This window comes from Panthera leo, chromosome D1 (assembly GCF_018350215.1).
Source record: "Panthera leo isolate Ple1 chromosome D1, P.leo_Ple1_pat1.1, whole genome shotgun sequence".
NCBI lineage: Eukaryota > Metazoa > Chordata > Mammalia > Carnivora > Felidae > Panthera > Panthera leo.
In genome coordinates, this window is record NC_056688.1 from 110,257,653 (window position 1) to 110,280,988 (window position 23,336).

The window sequence follows — 23,336 nt, forward strand, 5'->3', positions numbered from 1 at the left end:
TTGGCTCGGGTCATGATCTCACGGTTCCTGAGTTCGAGCCTCACATCGGGCTCTGTGCTGACAGCTCGGAGCCTGAAGCCTGCTTTGGATTCTGTGTCTCCCTCTCTCTGCCTCTCCTCCGCTTGACTCTGTCTCTCTCTCTCTCTCAAAAATAAATAAACATTAAAAAAACACACACACAGAGTGGAATGGTGGCTGCTGGGGGTGGGGGTGGAGGTATGGGAGCGGCCTTGTTCAGGGATACGTACCCGCAGCTGGAATAAATAAATCCTAAAGACGTAACACACAGAGCAGAGATCACAGACAACAAAATTGCACGATAAACAATAAATCTGCTGAGACTAGATCTCAATTATTCGCGCCGCTAGAAGAAATGATTGTGTGATGTGATAGAGGTTTTCTTTAGCACTACACTGGCAATGATATTGCAGCAACAATGTGTCAAATCAATATGTTGTACAACCTTAATCTTACACAAGGGTCTATGTCAGTTATGTCTCTATTTTCAAAAGTGTCCAGTTTCCCTCCCGCCCCCATTTTGCCCCCGCTGTCCCTCCTGGTTGCAGCACTCTTCCTCCTTCCCCTCCCAGGAGGTGTCCTTCCTTCCCTCCGCTCTCAGACTAGGAAGCCACCCCATGACAGGTACAACCCCCACCGTTGACTATCTCCCTTCTGGTTTTCTGTGGTTTAATGATCTCTTTCCCACGTCCCCTCCTTCCCGGGCAAATCCTCACCATGTACCCCTCACGCGGAAGATCGCACCAGCCCCTTAGTAGGTGCTCAATAAATGTAAGTGGATGGATAAGTGAGTGCGTGGTGACAAATATCCACCCCAGCACGGTTGCTGGGCAGGCGGGGAGCTGGGGGTGCCGAGGGCTTGAATCTGCAGAGGTTTCAGGCTGCATCCTGGTGCAGGTGCGCGGAGAGCAGACAGGTGGAGCCGCCCAGAGTAGGAGCTACAAAAGCGGCCGGAGGGAGGGCGGGCTCAAGGTCTAGAGGCAGAAGAGACAGGACACAGCAGGACTGCAGTGCATGCTGGGAGGCTAGGAGGCCAGGAGGCCGTGGTCAGAGAACGGATGCTGGGGTTCGTTACCTTGGGCGATGACCAAGTCCTGGGTGTGGCGGTGGCCCAGGGTGGGAAGGGATGAGGAGGCCCAGGAGGTCCTGGGGGTCGTAGGGGGGACTTCAACACCCCCAGGAGGATGCAGTCCTGTAGAATTCAGTGGGTGAGCAGGAAAGATGGCTGCCTGAGGTGGGCAGTGTGGCCTCAGAGTGTGAGCTCGGGGGAGCAGGGGTGGGAGGCAGGGGGTTCCGAGGCTCTGCAGGAGAGTGATGCCAAGAATGAGCCCTTACCCCTTCCAAAGCCGTATGGCGCCTGGGGAGAGACTAGCATCTGTGCTCTATAAAGCCCTTCTTCCCTTGAGGCCGCCAAAGAAAGGAAGAACTCAGCCAAGTGCCCTGTGCTGCAGCCATGTCTCCACCAGAACTCAGGACAAGCCAGGAAGGAGAAGGTTGGGGAAGGGTCCTGTCTCCCCAAAGCGGGGTCCCCAGGGCATCCCCCCAAGCCGAGTGCCCGGTCTTCTCTGGCATTAGTGTGGGAAACCGCAGCCCCTCACCTTGCACAGACCCCCATATTCCCACACCTGCAAAACGGGAATAAGCAGAAAAGGGCTTCTGCTCACTAAAAGCAGGATGGAGGGGGATAGGAGGAACAGAAGCCTCCGGGACGCCGGACCACACCTTTAGGGACGTGAGAGAGGGGGTGCCCCCGCCAGCTGGCTCTTGTGGAGAGACAGGACGGGAGATTTTTAGTTGTCACTACGTCAGAAAGAGGGCAGGCCCACAAAATCTTATGAATGGAGAGAGGGATGATGAGTGACCCCTGAAGGGACGAGGAAGCTCTGAGATGCAGCCTTTCGAAGCTGTGGCCCAAGAGCCCACCACCTGTCTCCGGCCGGGAGTGGGGTGAGGACGGGCCACACAGCCCTGGGCCAGGCGGGGGAGAAACTCACAGACTGTTGGTACATTTCAAGGCGACCAGGTATTTCCACACCCTGAGTGCGTGGGTGTCGTCCAAGGGTAAATGTCTCCAGGGTGGGTTTGTCTGCTCGAGGGGAGAAGGGTCAAGGCTTGCTAAACACCCAAGGTCTCAGGGAGACTCAGAACCCGCCACCCTCCCCCCACCCCGGTGTTTTTATCTCCCTCCAGAAGGTCCCCAAGAGGAAATCCAGCAGAGCGTGTTTTAAGAAACAACCAGAAAGCAAAGAGAAGGTAGCCGGGGAGCAGAAACGTTGTTCCAGGGAGTCGGCGGTCTACCCTTTAAGGAAAAAGCCGAGCGGACACCCACAGCGTTCTTGCCTGCACGCATTACCACTGCGCCTTAGATGCTGACTTAAGAGAGTGCGCGCTTTCTCTGGGGTCACGGTCCCTGCCTCTAAAAGAGGTTCCTGTACAGTTTAGGATCCCTCGTTACACATGGAACTCCTTCTGTGGCCTCTTGGTGACTTTTAATGTAATTAAATTATTTTTTAATGTTTACTTATTTATTTTGAGAGAGAGAAAGCAAGAGCGCAGGGGAGGGGCAGAGAGAGAGGGAGACAGAGAATCCCAAGCAGGCTCCGCGCTGTCAGCACAGGAGCCCGACGTAGGGCTCCGTCTCACGAACAGTGAGATCATGACCTGAGCCGTTCACGACCTGAGCCGAAGTCAAGAGTCAGATGCTGAACCGACTGAGCCACCCTGGTGCCCCTAATTTTAAACTGCTTTAGGGTTGCCTGGGTGGCTCGGTCGGTTAAGCATCCGACTTCGGCTCAGGTCACAATCTGACGGTTCACGAGTTCAAGCCCCGCGTCAGACTCTGCTGACAGCTCAGAGCCTGGAGCCGGCTTCCGATTCTGTGTCTCCCTCTCTCTCTGCCCCTCCCCCACTCATGCCTGTCTCTGTCTCTCTCTCTCTCAAAAAATAAACAGTTGGGGCGCCTGGGTGGCTCAGTCGGTTGAGCGTCCGACTTCAGCTCAGGTCACGATCTCGCGGTCCGTGAGTTCGAGCCCCGCGTGGGGCTCTGGGCTGATGGCTCAGAGCCTGGAGCCTGCTTCCGATTCTGTGTCTCCCTCTCTCTCTGCCCCTCCCCCGTTCATGCTCTGTCTCTCTCTGTCCCAAAAATAAATAAACGTAAAAAAAAAATTTTTTTTAAATAAACAGTAAAAAAATGTTTAATGTTTAAAAAAATAAAAAAACAAACAACTACTTTATTAAAATGGATTCATTTCAGAATATTTGGGGCGGGGGGTCCTGGTAGCTTGGTTCAAAACCTGACATTATGGCACCCCATAATTGATGATACTATTCTAACCTTATTAAAAGCAAAAAAGGAAATATGTTTACATTTAAACGACAAAAAAATATAAATTCCTTAAAAGAAAAAGAAAAAGAACAAAGACACAAAGAATACACATATAAATGTCCCAAGGTGAGTAATGAGTAGCTTTGGTCTTGTTAGCGTTCCCACATGGTGACACCAGAGGAATGTGAGAAGCAGGCACTTTGGGCCCCAGGGCTCCTAAAGTCTATTAACGCAGAACCAGCAGGAAAAATCGTCTCTGGCTCCGTGCAGGCGTGGGTTTGGGTGGGACTGGCAAGCTGCTCCTGGAGACCAGAGCTCTCAACTACTTGAACAAAGGGCTCCCCGAGTAGACTCAGCCAATGGGAGGTTCTGGCGGGAGATCGGGGTGGGGAGAAGGAGAGAGGCCAGGGTGCTTCTCCCCAGGGAGGCACGTGGGCAGTGGCTTGGCCCTGACAGGGTCCCAGTGCCCAGAGAGTGGGCCAGCTTTCCCTGGGTGACCCTGAGCCCCGGGGCTGATGACACTGTTTCCTCGCTCTGACCCTCAAGCCTGGGACTGTCTTCTAGCCGGGCATGGGGGTGGGGCCAGATAAACACAGTCAGGACGGCCTAGGGGACAGAGAACCGACCCCTCTCCCTCCCCCATAGAGGCGTCACCAGGAATGAGCAGCCATCCCCCCCCCCTCCCAGTTTTCAAATTATTTTCTCTATAATAGGTTTTATTGTTTGTTCTCATTATGATACAATAATTAGGGAAAAGCAAACAGCAGAGAGAAATACTGCTCTCAATTCGGACACCTTGAAACCTCTCCTGGGATACCTTCGGGCAACAAAAGCATGTTCTCTGCATCGTGTCCCAAAGAGGGCCACGTTGGGCCCGCTACTCACTCACCTGACGCGCCTCCCTGGCCCTGGCATTGAGTTGACTCTATCATTTTTGAAACTAAAAATCGGGGATGGCAATCACCATAGGCTGTTGGGACGTGTCCCCGAGCTGAGATGTGCCAAGGACACTGCCCGGTGCCTGGCAGAGCAAATGTCCAGGAAACGGTGGCTGTTGCTTTCGGCATAGAGATGAGGCTTCCGGGAGCTAGGGTGACTCTCCTCGGCTCCTAAGCAAGGACTCAGGGCACCCTGGAAACGCTGTGGGCCAGGGAGACAGGCCTGGCTGGACTGGAGTCCCCATCTGTCACTCTTGCTGTGTGGGCCTGTCCTGGCCACTGCACCTCTCTGAGCCTGTTTTCTCTCCTGCAAAGCTAGGACCATAATGTCTGAGACTTACCTGAGAATTTGCGTTGAGTGCCCAGCTCGGCCTAGCATACCGTAGGTGCTTAGTCCAGGTTTGCTGAGTGCGTGCTGGCCCTTGGCGACAAGTTAGCACCAGCGGCTTCTAACTCTGCCCCTGGAATGGGTCCTCCTGGTTTCTGAGGGGAAGCTGGGGGGGCGGGGGGGGTGGCGCGGAGAGAGGAGCCAGGGTGGTCTCGCCTCTAAGGCAGAGACAAGGAAGGAAGGGCCTCAGGGACAAGAGCAGGGTGGCCACGGCCTCAGGAGGGTGGGAAAGGGGCAGAAAGGCATCCGTGCCTATTGAGCACCTACTGTATACCGGGTGTTTCCAAATGGGCTTCTGTTTCATCTTCTTGGCAGCCCACGAGGCAGGAAGAGTCAGCCCCGTTTCACAAGGTGGGGGGGGCAGGGGGTGGAAGCGAAGGCCCAGAGGGGCCATGACCGGCTCAAGCCACTTACAGGTGGGCTAAGGAGCCCGGCCGGAGTCTGTCAGCAGGCCAGGCAGGGCTGTGCTCTTGAGCAGGCCTGAGGCCCCGTGCACCAGGCTCACCGGGTGTCTGAGGGAGGGAGGAGGGGAATGAATGAGTGAATTAATGAGTCTGCCCGATGCCATCACCCCCCGGTGGCCAGCCCACCCTCCCCCACCTCTACCCTGGAGAAGGGGGCCAAAGGTGACGATGATGAAGGTCATTTCATCCAAGCCTCCAAACTAAAACCCAGAGGAGCTGTCAAAGGGCAGGGCGAGCGAGGGCCTCTGTGTCCCCTCTTCCAACCTCTGTGCTCCCCCAACGTCCACCCCACCCGGGTCCTTGGCAGAGTCTGTCACGCACCAGAGCTGGCCCTTGGCACGCCTCTCGGTGGTACCCCACGCAGACCTCTCCCCATTTATCTCGAGGTTTCCACAACAGAGACATGACCTCCAGACCCCTGAGGACCTGGAACCTCGAGGACCAGTAGAGGCATCCAACCCAGAGAGGGGAGAGGGCTGGTACCTGTTCCTCCCCGACAGTCAGTGCCCACTCAGGCTCCCAGGCCAGGTTGGGACGCCTGTGCCAGGGGGTCAGGCCTCTTTGGAGATGTCCCACGCTGTTCCTGAATTCATGACAAGTCCACAGGTAGCCCCTGCAAAGCGATCCCTGGCCAGGAAGGGTCCCTTCAGGATCCTGCAACACCCATCTCACCCACCAGTACTTCCCCAGGCGGGTCCCTGATTTGCTGTGTAGCCTTAGGCCAACAGCTGCCCCTCTCTGGGCCCGGTTCCTGACTCAGGGCTGTGAGGCTCAGCCCCAGCCCAGCCCCGCCTGGTGCCGGCTCTGCCTCTGCCTTTGCCTGGCTCCGCTCCAGACAGCAGGGCAGGGCTGTCACATGCTGAGCCACGTGACAGGCAGCGGCTGGGGGCTCCATCCCACGCAGAGGACGGGGGCCCCGCGGCCCGTCACCCCCGTCCCAGCTGGCTGAAGCCTCCAGGGACCAGAGCAGGTGTGGGCCAGGAGACCTCTCCTGCCCCCCAGGTAGGCAGGGGCAGCGGGGAGGGCAGGGAGGTGAGGAGACTCCCAGGTGCCGGGTCGGCCCAGGGGCCCCAGGCCAGGATCCCGGGCAGACCCAAGGCACCGAGGCAGAGAGGCAGCGGTGGGCCCAGCGCCCGGGCCGGGGCGGTGGCACAAAGGATGCTCCTGTCCCCGCACCTGTAACCTAATCGCCTGGCTGTCTGACACCAGGAGCTCCTCGGGAACCATCCCCCTCGGCACAGCTCAGGCGCCAGAGGAGCAAGCTCACAGGAACCACCATGGGGACACATCATGACAGCTGTCCTCGAGGGCAGAGGGTGGCGCTCTTCCCTAAGGAGGCGACAGGGGACATCTGGAGACGACACGGCCCCTCTGCTCCAGAGCGACAAGCTTCCAGTGTGGGTCCCGGCCCTGACATTCTTGCCCTGGGTGGTCAAGTCCTGTCCCCTCTCGAGGGCCGTGTTTTCTCGCCGTAAAATGTCAGGTTGCAGGGTGACATATTCCGTGAGGCGGTGCTGGACGAGGTGGTGTTGACAGACACGACAAGATGGGGAGAGCTAGGGAATGGAGGGGTCGGCGGGCGTGAGCCCTGCGATCGTCTTTCTGGACTCCAGCCATCTTTGACGCTGATGTCTTCGTTTTGCATATGGAAAAACTGATGCTCGCAGGGGCTGGGGGGTGGTGTGGGGGCAGGGCTTTCCCTGAGATTCCGGACCACTGGACCCCCACCCCACACCATAAGTCCCAGGGTCACTGCCCTGGGCTCTCCTCCTCCTCCTCCTCCTGGGCCTGGGTCCCTGCTCACCAGACCTGGGGCTGGACCCCTCCGATCAGAGCTCCCTAAAGAATTGCGGTGTGGCCCTGGCCTCATGCTGGCCGTCTTTGGGCCCTGCCTGACTTTGGGCCCTTCTCTGTGGTCCAGGAGAGGATCCAGAGGCCCCTGAGAGAGGAGGTGGTGAAATCTCAGGCTGCAGCTTCCAGCTGGCCCAGAGCCAAAGTCAGGCAGGAGGCCAGGGCGGCCCCGCCCCAGGGGCTGGCCCAGCCTCGGACATTTCATAAGGGCTCGTGACTCATAAACGACAGGGCAGCAAGGCAGAGCAGGGACGGCCAGGAGGAAGGGCAGCTTGGCAGGGCCTCAGGTACGATGTCCCAGGGAGGTGGGGTTGGAGCAGCCGGCAGTCGGGGCCAGGGCCCCGGCTCGTGGGCTTGCTCGGGGACTCCAGGTTGCTGGCTGCCTGGGCAGGCCTGGCCACTCACGGCCACATGTCACAGGCTGGCTTTGTCTTCCTGCCTGCCTGGGGAGAAAGGGGAAGGAGGGAGGAACTTCCCTCTGTCCCGATCTAAGAATGAGAGCGGGAAAGGGAGGGGCCGAGGAGAGGCTCTGGGGTTCCTGAGGCTGGTGGTCAGCAGGCACCCTCATTTTGTGGGAGCTGGACCACCGTCTTCCTCTTGCTGGTGTTACTGTGCATCTTTTATGGGTCCGAGGGCCCCAGCTCCGGTCCTGGCTGCCCCAGGAGGGAATCCCATCCTTGGATGGGGTGGGGGGGGGGTGAATTGGGGAAGGGGTGGGGGCGTCAAGCATCCACCTGGCAACACGTATTTCCTGGGCACTGCTGTGCGTGCCCGGTGCTGGGGCAGGGGTACCCAGTGGTTCTGGGACGTCTCATCCTTGGGAACGGGCTCTGCCAGAGTCCAGGAAGGTGGGACCAGCCAGACCCACCCGGCCTCGAGGAGGGACTGATTCTCAGAGGGACATTGCTGGGGAACGGGTAGCCCGACCTCTCTGTAGGGTGGGGCTGGGGTTGGCTCAGCCCACAGGCCAAGGGTTGGTCCCCAGTTCCTTTGGTCCCCACTATAGGGAGGGGACTCTGCCAGAGCTTCTGGAGAGCCTATGAAAATCCAGCTCAGGCTACAAGGGGAGATCTGGGCTGTTAGGACCTATGGGGTCACCAAGGCCGGCCCTGTGACGTCTGACTCCGGCAGCCTGATCGGGGTCCCCCAGGCCCTCAGACCACCATTTTTATCTCTGTCACCGTGGCCAGTTCCATATCCCTGCCCCTATGTGGCTCTTGCCTCCCTGGTGCCCACACTGGGCCGCGGTCTCCTCGGGCTCCTCCCCCGGGGTCTCCTCCCTGAAGCTGGCACAGGTGTCCTTCACAGTCTATCTGAATAACGATCCTGCAGGGCCATAGTCACCGAGCACTCACAGGGCTCGGCCCTGCACGGAACACTGCACCCCCGAACTCTCCCAACCATGGGGCAGCTACAGGAACCATCCCCATTTCACAGATGGGGAAGGTGAGCCACAGAAAAGCCGAGCCACCCGCCCGAGGACTCCTAGCCAACAAACAGGACTGCCAGGATCCCGACCCCGGGTCATCGGGCCCTGACACGTTATACCAAAAGGATGCCCTTAGGAGGCCTCTGGGAGCGCCGAGGAAACTGAGGCAGAAAGATTGACAGAGCGGGCAGAGGCTGGGGTGGGAGGAGAGTAGGGTCTGCACCGAGGATTGTTCGTCAGCAGGACTGGCCACAATGCAGCGGGTGGGGGCAGGGCAGTAGAGTCCCAGTGATGCTCTGGAGCCAGCAGACCCGAGTGCCCACCTTATTCACCCCTCCTTGACCCCACGCGACCTCTCTGGGCCTCAGCTGCCTTCAGGGTCACCATGCTAACAGCCACACTGCACCACCCCGGGCACCCAGGCTGGCACGCTGCAGTCAGGGCCTGCTTATCATGATGGTTAGGGGAGCCCCGGGCCCACGGCCTTGAGGGGTCGCGGCGTGTCCTCCCCCGGCCTCCAGGCCATCCACTTATTGGTGCCATCATCAACTGATGTAGCAACTCCCACCACCCCACCCCCTGCCACCCTCACCCAGAAGCATCAGGTCAGGAACAGATGCGGCCAAGTGGGTAGTTGAAAGTGGGGCCCTCAGCACCGAGCCCGAGGGGACCAGAGGGGGAAGCAGGGTGGGGGCCGGCAGGAACAGCAAGGAGGCAGGGAACGGGAGCAAACGGCACGCCTGCTCCCCCTCGAAGGCCCCTCCCGAGCCCAGCCACACAGCCCGCCTGCCGGGCCCTGCATCTGGAGTTCAGGCCAGCCCCCGAGGTGTCCCCTCTCCCCAGGGGTCGGGCTACCCCGCTCCCCACCCGGCCACGCAGGGGATGAAGGGTGGATGGTGGCAGCCCTGTGTTCCTCTGGATTCCTCTGGATTCCTCTGGATTCCAGTTTTCTTTTTTTTTTTTTTTTAACGTTTATTTATTTTTGAGACAGAGAGAGACAGAGCATGAACAGGGGAGGGGCAGAGAGAGGGAGACACAGAATCCGAAACAGGATCCAGGCTCTGAGCGGTCAGCACAGAGCCCGACACGGGGCTCGAACTCACGGACCGTGAGATCATGACCTGAGCCGAAGTTGGCCGCTTAACCGACTGAGCCACCCAGGCGCCCCTGGATTCCAGTTTTCAATGTAAAGAAGCTGAGCGGTCTCGGCCACCTCCTTGCGGTCTCTGGGCCCAGGTATCCCTCTCATTGTGGGAGAGGACATTGCCCTCAGCAGGCTGTCATGGTGGTCAGATGAGTCACACAGGCACAGGAAATGTGATTCAGCGTCCTTACGAGCCTCCACAGCGTCAGATGTACCCCGGGGGTGAGGGGCGGGGCACGGGGGTGGGCTCAAGGACTCCAGCCCAGCCCGATACACGAACCCCCTCATCTGGGTGTCCTTTGTGAGCTCACAGGCCCAGGGTCCCGCAGATCCCAGGCAGAAGGTGGCCTGGGCTCCTTTGCACGCCTGGGTTGTGCCCAGCTTCCCATCCCCCAACAGGCACCCCTCGGTCCCTCAGTCCAGAGTGACCAACCTGCCGGGGACACTATCAGGTGAGTTGACCTCAGTGTTGCCAAGAGAGGCTGCTGGAATATTCCATCCAGAGCTGCACCCCCACGGAGCTCCCTGCCCCTCACTTGCCCAGACCTGTGCCATTCTAGTTACTTGCCTTACATTTTTGTGGGTTCTTCACACGCTGTTATGAAAAGGCACGGCAGGGCGGGGGGGGGGGGGTGCTGTGCTTTGCCCTCGACATCCGTCAGCGGGGGTCCGAAGGTGTGAGCGAGACAGAGAAGGGAGTGGCGGAGGGTGGAGAGAAAGAAATGTTTGATAGGTACGTGGTAACCATAACCACTGCTGGCCTTTCTTGAGCGTCTACATGGCTTTATGCCATTTAGCCATCAGGACGGTGGCAAGTGCCATTATCGTCCCCACTTTACAGACAAGGAAATTGAGGCAGAGAGATGAGTTAGCTGCCCGGGGTCACAAGGCCAGTATGAGTCTCGGCCAGGGGACAAGCCCGGATGGCAGGCAGGGCTCTAGGCTCCTGGGTCTTGGCACAGGCCAAGATGGAGGGCGGGGTCTGGGGGGCAAGGCCGAGACCGAGAGGGGCTCTGAGAATGTCCCCTTTCTGCTACACTGTCACCCTCTCTGGGGGCCATGGGGCCTGCCTTGTGCCCCAGGCAACTGCTCAGTTGATCTCAATCAGAGCAGGAGGCCTGTGGGGTCAGTCTGGCCCCCATCATGCCTAGGGCTCCAGCCAGGCTCTCAGCACAGAACACCCTATGGGCTGGGCCATCCAATTGGCTGGAGCAGGCTCGGCTCTCAGGACTATGGAGCATTCCAGAAAACCGAGGGCCGTGGGGTAGCCCCTTAACCGTAGCTGGCAGCCTTGGGTGCATGGATGTCCAGCCCTGGGCTCAGAACTGGACAGCATGGTCTCATCCTTGAGAAGCACCGTGTCAGCTGGCAGGCGCTCCCGTGACCCCCTAACAGATGAGGAGATTGGGGCACTGGGACCGAACTCAGGGAGGCAGGCAGAGAGGGGCGGGGGGGCAGAGAGGGTGAAACCCACTCCTTGTGTGAAGGAATAATCAGGGCAGGCTGCCTAGAGGAGGCATTAGCCAAGCTGAGACCTGAAGGGAAGCGAGTCAGAGCGGGCAGGCGGAAAGGGTCCCCACGGGTCCTTGGCACCAGGGCAAGAAGTGAGTGAGTCACCGTGTTCCTCCGATGAGCTCCGAGTAAACAGGCGGGGGCCCGGGGGACTGTGGCTGTCACTCAGGGCAACGTCACTGCCCCTCAGCCCTTGCGCCCCCCTGTTCTCTGCTCTTCCATCCCTGGCACCGGGGACGGGGCACAGAAGTGGCCACTGCCCAGGTCACTCAGCCCCCTGAGCCACCACCAGCCAGCCTGGCCTCCCCAGGCTAGGAGCCGGAGGGGACAGTGTATTCTGTGTCTGGACCGTCCCACAGGGATGGCCACGGTGGCTGTTGGTGGACCGTCCCTCTACTTACCAAACTCCTCCTGGTTACTCCGAGCAGGCCTGGCAGGGACGAGGGCTGCCCCATCTCCCCGAGGGGCACCAGGGTGGGATGGGGGCGTGGCCTGGGGGCAGGAGAAAGCGGGGTCCCCTGGCTGCCTGCCTACCCTTAGCGGCAGTGGGGTGGCTGTTCCCGAGCCCACGCCCCGTCCTGCACCTCAAGGTCCGGGGCTCTCCTGCCCCCTGGCCAAAGGGAGGGGACTGTGAGCCTGTTGGGGTGCGTGACTGTACGCGTGTACGTGTGAGTGTGCCCCGCGTGGTGTGCGTGTGCGCGCGGGGGCAGCCCGGGCCCTCTGGGGCTACACGTGTGTCCCTGCGGGAGTGTCCTGAGCCCTGGTGGCTGCGGCCAGGGCCGGGGGCGGGGGGACTGGCCGTGAGGGTGGGGGAGCCCCGGCCCACGCCGCCCCCTCCCTGCAGGATGGACCCCTTCGCGGACACGCTGAGGCGGCTGCGGGAGGCCTTCAGCGCAGGGCGGACGCGGCCGGCCGAGTTCCGGGCGGCGCAGCTCAGGGGCCTGGGCCGCTTCCTGCAGGAACACAAGCAGCTTCTGCAGGAGGCGCTGGCACAGGACCTGCACAAGGTGAGGGGGGGCGGGGCCGGGGGAGCAGGGATGTGGGGGGCAAGGATGGGAAGGGGGGGCAGGGCCGGGGGAGCAGGGACGGGGGGGCAAGGATGGGAAGGGGGGGCAGGGCCGGGGGAGCAGGGACGGGGGGCAAGGATGGGAAGGGGGGCGGGGCTGGGGGGCAAGGATGGGAAGGGGGGCGGGGCTGGGGGGGCAGGGCTGGGGAGGCCAGGATAAATGGGAGGGGACAGTGGCATCCTCTAGGCCCCCAGGAAGGGAAACTAAAAGCCCATCAAGCCCCACCCCCTTCCCTGTGCCTGGAGGGCCTCTTCTGCAGGGCCATCCGCTCATTTCTTCACCCACTCCACAACTATTTACTGAGGACCTACTACGTGCCAGGTACACCGTTCTAGGCTCTGGGGGTACAACAGGGTAAAAAACAAAGTCCCTGTGCCCAGGGAGCTGGCCTGCTAGAGGGAGGCACAGAACAATAAATAGATAATTGTATAGCCTGTTGGATGGAGAGACCCTCCCGGGGCGAAGGGGGCGGGAGAGGACCAGGATCAGGGTGCTGTCTTATATGTGGAGGTCAGGAGGTCAGGGACAGTTCCCCCAAGACGATGGCATTTGAGCAGAGACATGGAGAATAGTGCCTCACGGCACCCGGGGTCATGGACCAGGGCACCCCCGTCCTTTGGGGACAGCAAAGTGTGGCCACAAGGACTCATGTTGAGGGTGTGGCCTGGCGATGCCTGTTCCGTTTCTCAGTGTCCCCAACCTGCCATTAACCAGGATGCTCTGTGACTGTAGCCAGGTGAGGCCCAGGCTTCCTTGTCGGCCATTTCTGGAATCATCCGTCTCTCAGTGAAACCAGCGTGCCAGACCACACCCCTCCTGGTGTGCCCTTGCCTGAGGGGCCCAGCTTTGCCTTCTGTGGGAAGTGTCCCACTCCCTGGGCCTGGTCCAGGATGGAGGGGCTCACATCTCCCATCCCCAGTGAGCCTCAGCCACCGCCCACCTGCTGGCCTGGCCTGGCCTGGCCTGGCCGCCTCTGTGAGACCTGACCTGTCTATCTGGTCCCTTTTCTCCCTTGGGCTCAGATTTTACCTACTGCCTCTCATTCCAACTCCTCAAGGGTCCAGGAGCACAGAAAATCAATCCTGTCCCTGACCCTTCTGGCAGACAGCATCTGCCCTGCCTTCCCTGAACCAATTCTCTCATTTCACCCCCAACAGTCCTTCCAGGTAGGGACAGTCACCCCCAGTCATCCCCACAGGAGCCTCAGAGAGGGCACGGTCTTGCCTCAGGGCACACAGCCCTGGATGAAAACAGCCTCCTCTTCCAAAGTTCAGCTGGGTCCAGACTGCTCATAAACTGGTCCAAACCTCACTCAGGTCAAGGGCAACCTTGCTGGGCAGGAACGTGAGCTTTGGACACAGGCTTAGCGGAAGGCATGCCTGAACCAGGCTCAGCTCCTAGAAGTGCTGGTGTATGTGGTTCTTTTCCCCAAGGTCCTGGCTCCCTCTTCCTCAAGGCTCAGCTCTGGCCCTGGCCTTGCCCCTGGCTCGTTGAGTGACCCTGGACAGGCTTCAGTTCACTCTCTGGACTGTCCTGGCACACCTCAGGCTCGCCCCTCTCGATTCTAGCGGGGGAGAGCTTGCACTGTAACAGCCGAGTCTCGGGCATCAGGACAGCCTGACTCTGTATCCCAGGCCTGGGCCTCCAGCTCCTGTAGCCCTCGGCTGGGTCTCTTCTCCGCGGCAGGAGTGGAACAGACATGCCCACAGGCAGAAATCAGGATAACAATCCCCCTATTGATTTTTGCCTCTCTCTCACTCCTGCCCTGTCCCCTGGGCTGTGGGAACTATCCACAATTACCCAGGGACATCTGTCCCCGGTGTTCCCCTGCAGACTGATAGCCACACGGCAGGCCACAGCACAACCACACCGACAGTTGAATTAGATCTTGTCCCTGCTCTGCTCGACAGTCCTCGCCCCCGTTGCCTGGGCCCATCACCTCACCCACTCTGCTCTTTGTTTAGCAGGAACATAGCCAGCCTACACCCGCCTCAGGGCCTTTGCACATGCTGTGCCCTTTGCCTGGAAGATTCTGCCTCCAGGTATCCTTGGGCTCCCTTCCTCCCTATCTTTGCTGCTCAAATGTCCCCGCATCTCCGAGGCCAGCGCTGACTATCTGGTATAAAGCAAAGCAAACACACATACACGCACACACAAGCACACACACTTATGCACTCGCACACGCACGCTCGTGCACAGCGCCCCCCCCCCACACCTATGCTCCAGCAGTCTCTCCCTCTTACCGTGTTTCACCTTCCCTTGCTCTTGTCACATCAGTGTTCTCCCTAACATGTTGGCTGTTCCTCTACAACATCGGCTCTGTCCGAGTCATCAGGCTGTCCGTGCATTCGGTCACGGCTGCGCTCCTGGCACAGGAGGGGCCCCTGAGCACTGTAAGCATTCACCACCCACTGAGTGGATGAATGAACGAGCAAATAGGAGGGCTTGCTTGGAGGAGGCTGTGCTCGCCACAGGGCTCTGGCCACCTGCCAACGCTGGTCGCCTGGCCTCTCCCCCGCAGTCAGCCTTCGAGTCGGAAGTGTCTGAGATCAGCATCACCCAGAGTGAGATCAACTTGGCCCTCAGGAATCTGAGGGCCTGGATGAAGGATGAGAAAGTGCCCAAGAATCTGGTGAGCCAGCCTGGGGGTCAGGGCGGGCAGGCAGCCAGGTGGAGGGCGGCACAGAGCGGCTGGGGGGTCTCTACGCCTTGTCACTCACCACCATGCTGGCGGGGGCCCAGGCCACGCAGCTGGACTCGGCCTTCATCCGGAAGGAGCCCTTCGGCCTGGTGCTTGTCATCGCCCCCTGGAACTACCCTGTGAACCTGACCCTCGTGCCCCTGGTGGGCGCCCTTGCCGCAGGTGAGAGCAGTTTCCACCTTCCCGCTGCCGCCGTCCCCGCCCTCGGGCCTCACGGTGGCCCACAGAGCCAGTGAGCAGGGAGCCGGCAATAATTGGCTAAGAAAACCTGCTTCCCACCTGGCCCACCATGCCCGGGCTGTGGGGCCTTGGGCCCGTCGGTCACCTCTCTGAGCCAGGTTCTTCAACTGAAAGGAGAGTGAGGCGGGACGGGAGGGGCCACCCCTCTCCCAGCGCTCCCCCTGCCCTGCCCTGGCCTGCAGGGAACTGCGTGGTGCTGAAGCCATCGGAGTTCAGCAGGAGCACCGAGAAGGTCCTGGCTGAGGTGCTGCCCCGATACCTGGACCAGGTGAGCCGGGCAGGGAGGGGACCGAGCAGCTACCCTTGGGCTGAGCAGGGCCAGGCAGGCCCCCTCGGGCAGGACCCGAGTTCCACCCTCAATCCTGCCTCCCCTGGGTTGTGTGGCCATGGCCGGGTCACCACCCCTCAGCCTCTTTCCCTCTGGGTGAAGCAGAGGGGTGGGGATCACAGCTGTGCTCTGAGGGGCCTGTCCCCTGGGGACTCCCATCTGTCATCTGGTCACCCCTGCTTGCCACGCCCCGGCCTCCGCTCCCCCAAACCCCAGCCAGGCTCTTAACCACGCGCCTGTGGGGCTGCGACTGGCAGGTGCCCAGTGTCCCCGGGCAGCTCCCTGCTCCCACCTTGGTCCCACCAGGTCCACCTAGAGCCCTGGCAACTGGGGGGTCAGGCCAGGCAAAGGGGGGCGGCCCCACGCAGGCAGGCCAGCCTCTGGGTTCTCCGGGCTGGGGTCCCAGAGGGATCCCTCTGCCATCCCGTCCTACAGAGCTGCTTTGCCGTGGTGCTGGGCGGGCCCCAGGAGATGGGGCAGTTGCTGGAGCACAAGTTCGACTACATCTTCTTCACGGGTGAGGCTGACCCCCCGGGACCGTCGGAGGGCTGGGTCCTATCCCCTGGCGCAGGCCCCTTCACTGGTCACAATGTCACAGAGGACAGCATCTGTCCCTGCTGAGCTCTCATTGTGCCCCCACGACCTTCTGTACCACCCACTGGCCTCAGGACCTTGTACGTGTGACCCCACCAACCCAGAGGCCTTGTGGAGGGCCGGACAGGTGAGGGATTGGAGGCCAAGGTGACAAAGAAATGAGGCCCCCAGCCTGGGTCACCCCCAGGGGCCAGGATCGGGGAAGGCTTGGATTTTCCTTCCAGGCCCTCTGAATTGTTCTCAGAGGTCACTTGTCATCTCCCTGGCATGTGTCCACGAGGCCCAGGCACCACCTGGCTTCAAGCGGCCAGGAGGGAGTTTCTCTGAGTGAAAGAGCCGAGGAGGCAGGTAGGTGGCAGTCTCACCTGGCCAAGGTTCTGGAAGAGAGGGAATCTTGCTCACTGGCCTCCTGCCTTGCACCCTTTGTCCACATCAGAGCAGGGAGAGCGCTGTCTCTGCCTTTTTGCCCTCCCCCCGCCCCCAGACCCTGCCACAAGCCCAGGACAGGGCCCAGAGGCCCCCTGCCTTGGCGGTCAGGGAGGGTGACTATAGAAGCAGGGGGCAGGGTCCTCAGCTGGTCCTACAGATTCCTAGTGAGGGGGAGAAGACAGCCGGGAGGAGGCGGTCCACCTTCTAGCATCCCAGCCGCGGCTCGGCGGGTTTTGGGCCTTGGGCCCCCGTGACTGCGGCCAGGAACCTGGGCAGCTTGTGCAGGGGCCGGCAGACTGACCCGGACATACTCTGCCACAACCTCCCGGCTTCTCCGGGCCTTTCCTTATCTGACGATGGTCACAGGTCTGTCTCCAGGACACATGAACTCATGGGAGCCTTTGTCACGGCACATGGCCTGGGGAATGTGTTGTTCACTTGCTCACTGCATTCTGAGAGAGCGTGCCCTGTCCAGACTCTGTCACGTCATACCGAGGGCACAGGGGACAGAGAGAGGAACAGCATCTCTTGGAAGGGCCCGTGACAGGAAGCTCGTCGGGGTTCAACAGACAGGGAGGACCTCACAGGAAGGCCTCCCAGACAAGGAGATGGTTTTGAAAGACAGGAGGACCTGAAGGAGGAATGGGGGGGGGGGGGGAGGTGGGTGGAGGGGACTGTGAGGCCCTGCAGATCAAGCCAGAGGAGAGAGGAGGGGACAAGCAGGTGGCCACTTCGGCCGAGAGTCAGGAGCGGAGGGAAGGGTGGGTGGTGAGGGGGGCAGGACGGCCATGTTGGTCAGAGAGGGAGACCCGGGCGCCGGCCCCTGGAGCTGGAGTCTGGTCTCGGGCCAGAGCAGTCAGAGTCAGTGCTGGAGGAGCCTGGGGAGGTGGGGAGGGGTGCAGGGCGGCGTGGAAGCAAGAGGCACTGGCAGGGTGAGCCTGGGACCAGAAGCAGGGCAAGGGGCGCCTGGATTGCTGACCGGGCAGCTCGGGAGAGGGAGCAGGGGCCTGGCTGGCTGCCCCATGCAGAGCCCTGCACAGACTCCACGGAGACCCTGCGTTGTTCGGGCTGGTCTGGCGGAGGACGTGAGCAGGGTCCTGGTGCAGCTCTCCGGGGAGTGGGCCCTCCTCGAGGGGTCCCGATCCCCAGGCTGAGGCCGTCCCGCCTGGCCGAGGTGACTGAGGGCCACTCTGGTTTCTTTCCACCACCAGGGAGCCCTCGGGTGGGCAGGATCGTCATGTCTGCCGCCGCCAAGCACCTGACGCCCGTCACGCTGGAGCTGGGGGGCAAGAACCCCTGCTACGTGGACGACGACTGTGACCCCCAGACCGTGGCCAACCGCCTGGCCTGGTTCCGCTACTTCAACACCGGCCAGACCTGCGTGGCCCCCGACTACGTCCTGTGCAGCCCTGCCACGCAGGAGCGGCTGCTGCCCGCCCTGCAGAGCGCCATCACCCGCTTCTACGGCGAGGACCCCCGGAGCTCCCCGAACCTGGGCCGCATCGTCAGCGACAAGCACTTCCAGCGGCTCCGAGGCCTGCTGGGCTGTGGCCGCGTGGCCATTGGCGGCCAGAGCGACGAGAGCGAGCGCTACATCGGTGAGCCTGCCGTCCTGCCACGACCCCCGTGGGAAGGCCCGTCCATGATGCGGGTCCTGCCTGGGCCCCGAGTCTGGGCCGCGAGTCTGGGCCGTGAGTCTGGGCCGCGAGGCTCCCACCTGGGCCCTGAGGCTCCCACGGCTGCACTGGCCGCGCCCAGCCTGGACCCCGGCTCTGGGAAGACCGCTGGGAGACGCGGGCGCTCCGCCTCAGCCCCGGCCAGGCTGGAGAACCCCTCACGGTCCTTCCTGGGGGCCGTGGGGACACTGTCTTCCCCACAAGGTCCCTGAGCCCTGCCCGAGGCCCCCCTCCCCAGGGCTGAGCCGCCCCCTGTGCCCGCAGCCCCCACGGTGCTGGTGGACGTGGAGGAGACGGAACCCGTGATGCAGGAGGAGATCTTCGGACCCATCCTGCCCATCGTGAACGTGAGGAGCCTGGACGAGGCCATCGACTTCATCAACCGTCGGGAGAAGCCCCTGGCCCTGTACGCCTTCTCCAACAGCAAACAGGTGGGGGCTCGGGTGGGGCTGGGTAGGGGTCGGACAGAGATAGAGACAGAGGCCAGGAGCGGATGGTGGGGTGGTTGCAGCAGAGGGGAGGTGGCTCTAGGACAGGAGTGGACCGAAGGGACTGCAGGGTGAGGGGTCCTGTTTCTCTGGGACAGTCAGACCTCCTCTCCCTCCCATCTAAGCCACCGTCTCCTGGGCCTTTAGAGAGCAGCCCCCAGAACCTCCCCCCGGGGTTGTGTCCCTGCTCTATCAGTCCCCACCTCGGTCTTCCTCATTATCTGGGCTGGTGGACAAGGGTCCCCTTCCAGCACCTGGCTCATCGAAGGCACACGTGGCATGGGGTGGAATGACAGTGGAGGGTGACGGACCAGACGACGCAGGCAGGACAATGAGCCCCCGCCCCCCGACCGGCTCACCCGCTGTGGGCAGCCTGGGAGCCTCCAGGGCACTGGGTGGGCGTCCTCAGTTCGAGGCCCACCTTCCCCTCTCGCCCAGCTCCCACGAGATCCCTCGTAGGTTGGACAGGATTTTTTTTCAGTAAACTTTTTACTTTGGAGTCATTTTAGATCTACAGAAGATAAAAGCCAGTCCCGGGAGTCCCACTATATCCCACAACCAGTCGTCCTTACTTAAGGGCCCGTGTGTTGGTCCAAACTAAGTAGCTCAGGCTGGTCAGTTACCGTTAACTCTACTTCATATTTGATACGGATTTTGCCAGCTTTCTTTCCAGCCTCAAGAGCCAAGCTAGGGTCCCACGTTGCATTCAGCTGTCATGGCTCCTCTGGCCCGTGACCATCTCTCAGCTTGAGAGCTACTGGCAAGGTCTCCGGCACACCGTCCCCACTTTCAGCGGTCTGTGGTATTGCCCATGAGAGAATTACCCCGGAAGCAAGGGCTGGCCTCTGACGTCCTATCAGGGATCCGCAGGATCCACACGTCGCGGGTGAGGTTAACCTTCACCACTTGGCCGAGGTCTCGTCCGCCAGGGGTCTCCACCAAGAGAACTTCCTCCTTGGGAACGGTCACTAGCCCCCCCTTCCACGGGAGGGGGGTGGTTCAGCTCCACCTGCTGGAGGGGAATCTGTGCACAGATCACCCGGAATCTGTCAGAAAGGTTTCGCTCTGGAATCACTTCTTTGTACCAGCGTGGACTTGCTCGTATCTGCTTTATCCTCTGGGTTACAAGGCAACACCTGGCTTGTTTCCTTGCTCAAGCTGTCCTGCCCTGGGCAGTGGGAGCTGCTATGTCCCTCAGACATCCAGCCCTCCATTCATCGAGTCACCCTTCTGTCTTCGGACCATTTCCTTCCTTTCAGGGTCTACAAGGTGCTTTGGCTCATCCTGTATTTCCCTCGCCCAGCCCTAGAATCAGCCATTCCTCGAAGGAGCCTTGCTTTACCTGGATGGGATTAACTTTAGTGGGGCGCCTGGGTGGCTCAGTCAGTTAAGCATCCGACTTCGGCTCAGGTCATAATCTCACGGTTCGTGAGTTCGAGCCCCGCATCGGGTGAGCTCAAGCCCCGCTCTGGGCTCCAAACTCTCTCTGCACCTCGTGGGATTCTCTGTCTCTGCCCCTGGCTCACTCGCACGTGCTCACTCTCAAGAAATAAAATAACGTAAAACATAAAATTAAAAGACTGAACTTTAGAAAATGCAATCCGGGTTTTCCGGAAGGGGGTTGTCTGGCAGAGTGACTTTCAAGCTTTTCTGAAGGCCCGGCACTGCCTGGGAGACAGAGAATCACACCTATGAGGCTTGGCTGCCCCCGTGACTTGCCCCTACTCCCCGAGAAGCACCATGACACTCCTGTCCCATCTTCTGTCGCGATTGCTGCTGGCCTCCACGTGATTCCTGAGCCCCTGATGGGGGGGGGGGGGGTTCACTCTACCCACCGTCCAGACAAGCCATTAGCTCAGGATCACGTGTTGAAGCTAAATACAGCCAAGTTTTCGGCAACGACTATTTAGCGTTTACTGATCTTCTTTCCCTCTCGTTCTTCAAATACACCTATAGGTTAAAGAGAAAAGATCTTCCTGAAGTCACGCAAGGGCCAAGTTAATGTTTTTAAAATACCAATCTGGCTGTGTCGCCCTGGGTCAATGTCCTCCCTGTGCTGCACACCGCGTGGGCCAGTCCCTGGGTCTCTGCACCTGTCCCTCCCTCTGCCTGGGGGGCCCCCTTTCCCCCTGAGATGCCGCAGGTGCAGCTCATCCCTCCTCTGGGACGCCTCCCTGACGACCTGGCGTTTCACCCTGAACTCTCCGTGTCCCCAGACGACCGCTGGGCTTCCCGCCTCCCTCTCGGCTCTAAGCCTGGATCCCCAGCAGGGGCCACACGGAGCAGATGCTCAGGAAACACGTCCCGAGTTGGGGGCTCAGTGTCGGCTGCCACGCGACCACACCCCCCCTGCAGCTCACACGGTGGCCAGACTCTTCCTGGTGGCCTCTTGCTGCCCAGCCACGGGGCCTCATCGCTGCTTCCCTTGCAGGTGGTCAAGCGAGTGCTGGCCCAGACCAGCAGTGGGAGCTTCTGCGGGAACGACGGCTTCATGCACTTGACCCTCGCCAGCCTGCCTTTTGGAGGAGTGGGTAGGTAGCCGGCACAGCCCCGCCTTCCCTAGCTGTTGCCGGACCGAGGGGCATCCCGACATCTCCATCCTGAAGAAACCTTCCAGACTTGTCCCTGCATGTACACGTGTGGGTGGGCCCACGGAGACACAATCCAGGGTTCTCGGCCCCACTGTGGTGGCTGGCCCTGCCCTTCTCACCAACAGCACGGCTCTGAATCTGCCTACCAGCTCACGCGGGGCAACCTCGTGTGTCCCCTTCATGCCACGGTGAGGCTATCAACTGCCCCTTTAACCCTTCCTGTGTCCCCTCAGTCCAGCACTCGGTATGTCACCGCCTCCCCCAGGAGACAGGGGCTGTTCCCTGCCCGAGGGAAGCCGGGTGAGCGGGGATCCCCGGCCCCGGCAGCCCCCATTCCCACTGCAAAGTTCTGGCCTCCGAGGCAGGAAACCTTAGGGCCGGTCCCAGCGAGCCCACTGGCCACGTGACCTGGGGCAACCACGTCCCCTCTCTGAGCCCACCTCCTCCTCAGTGGACTGGGAGGGCCAGACACTGACCCCGGCACCTGTCTACACTAGGCACCTGGGCAAATGACCCAGGGCCTGGCAAGCTGTCCGGGCGGGTGTGGAAACTCCCTGGGAGCGGCCGGTGCCACAGGAGCACACAGCGGGCCGAGGGCCGACACCGTGGCTGCGTGGCCTCCCCCCGCCACCCCGTCCTGGAGCCCCGACCTAGGCCGCCCGTCTCCAGTCCCAGCCCCTCCTCCCCAGGGAAGTGGGGCGGTCTGTCTGGGGGCGAATCTGATCCTGCTACTCCCCCCAGGATTGAGCAAGGCCCTGACTCACAGCTTCCGGAGGCCCAGCTCTTCCCGGCTTGGCAACGGGGTCCTGCTCCCACCTCCTCTCCCTGCTGCCCCAGCCACACTGAGCCCTGCCCAGGCCACCCACCTCCAAGGCTGGGTTGTCCCCAAGCCTGGGCCCTGCCTCTTCATCTGGTCAACTGTACGTCCCTCAGACCTCACTCCCGCCAGGAAGCCCTCCCTCACTGCCCCCACCCCACCCATCCTGGGTCTCCCGGACTTGCGGTGCCGAAGCCTGGTCCTTGACTGCCTCCCCACCTGGATACTTCAGACTCCTAACACACCCCAGGACTTACTTCGTCCACGGGCCTGAACACCCGCCCGACCCCCACAGCTCTAGGAGGTGGGTGCCCCGGTCACCCGATGTCACATGCAAGGAGACCGAGGCAAAGTCCAAGGTGACAGAACTGATTCAGAGCAGGGATCGACTCTGGGCAGTCATTCCAGAATCCACACCTTTGACCACTGTCTACCTATCTTGCCACAGCCTCTGGTGAGCTGCTGCAGGCTCGGGGCTAGGCCCATTTTACACATGGGGAAACTGAGGCTCGGAGGTGAGGTCATACTGTGCGTGACTGGCAGAACCCAGGTCTGTCTGACACCCCTCGGCTGGCCAGGGAGGGGCTGACTGCTGTCTCCCATGCCCCTGTACAGGTGCCAGCGGGATGGGCAGCTACCACGGCAAGTTCTCCTTTGACACCTTCTCCCACCACCGCGCCTGCCTGCTGCGCTGCCCCGGGATGGAGAAGATCTACTCCATCCGCTACCCGCCCTACTCACCTCGCAAGCTGAGGGTGCTGCTGATGGCCATGGAGGCCCGTGGCTGCAGCTGCACCTTGCTCTGAGCCCGCCTCGGGCACTGGGGTGTCCCTCCAACTCTCATCTGAGTCCGCTGCCCCTGCCACCTGCAGCTCCTGGAGATGTGGCCTGGGCTCCACACACAAGGAGGAAAAGACCACAGCCCGGACCGGCCTTGCCCTCCTCCCTCCCGGGGCCTTCTCCTCCAGCCCTCAGCCTCCTCCCTTGGCCGCCCCCCAGCTAGGACGGGCCACGGTGAGAGAGCATGGGAAACAAGGCAGTAACCTGCCCTCTCCCACCTCCGATGTAGCCACCTGTGTCCTGGGAGAGGCCGGCAGACAGGGATGCCTCTGAGTCACCCCCCTTCCTGTGAAGGGTGCAGAAGGGGCCCTGGAGTCTGGTCCAGGCCACACCGCAAACCTGCAGTGGCCCAGGCCCTGGGCAAAAAATCTTTGCCCTCCCTCCCTTTGTTTTTCTATCTCTACACAGTGGAGGTGATGTCTTGGCACCTTTGGAGATCGTCACGAGGATTCGATTTTGCAGTTTAATAAATGAATTGTTGACCCCAAGCTCCCGG

General features: G+C 61.1%; 1 protein-coding gene across 11 annotated transcripts; it reads left to right on the forward strand.

The window, feature by feature from the left end:
* The first annotated feature begins 6,075 nt into the window (after positions 1 to 6,075).
* On the forward strand, positions 6,076 to 23,317 carry ALDH3B1 (aldehyde dehydrogenase 3 family member B1). 11 transcript variants are annotated; one of them, XM_042904814.1, is made up of 11 exons: positions 7,200 to 7,271; positions 9,957 to 10,009; positions 11,914 to 12,076; positions 14,658 to 14,768; positions 14,879 to 14,999; positions 15,260 to 15,345; positions 15,841 to 15,922; positions 17,640 to 18,026; positions 18,369 to 18,535; positions 21,024 to 21,123; positions 22,616 to 23,317. In XM_042904814.1, the coding sequence occupies exons 3-11, from the start codon at positions 11,915 to 11,917 to the stop codon at positions 22,804 to 22,806; spliced, it is 1,407 nt and encodes a 468-aa protein (XP_042760748.1). In that variant the 5' UTR covers positions 7,200 to 7,271; positions 9,957 to 10,009; position 11,914; the 3' UTR covers positions 22,807 to 23,317. The 11 variants fall into 11 exon arrangements, with proteins under 11 accessions (XP_042760753.1, XP_042760748.1, XP_042760751.1 ...); XM_042904824.1 differs by lacking the exon at positions 7,200 to 7,271 and adding an exon at positions 14,101 to 14,178 and having other exon boundaries at positions 9,522 to 10,009; XM_042904815.1 differs by lacking the exon at positions 7,200 to 7,271 and adding an exon at positions 9,522 to 9,649.
* Positions 23,318 to 23,336: the final 19 nt, after the last annotated feature.

Excerpts from the sequence above, each read along its gene's own strand:
- ALDH3B1 (XM_042904824.1), top strand. The coding sequence starts at position 11,915 with ATGGACCCCTTCGCGGACACGCTGAGGCGGCTGCGGGAGGCCTTCAGC. Across the intron at positions 14,179-14,657 it reads CTGGAAGATTCTGCCTCCAG|TCAGCCTTCGAGTCGGAAGT; the intron begins GTATCCTTGGGC and ends TCTCCCCCGCAG. Across the intron at positions 15,923-17,639 it reads CGACTACATCTTCTTCACGG|GGAGCCCTCGGGTGGGCAGG; the intron begins GTGAGGCTGACC and ends TTCCACCACCAG.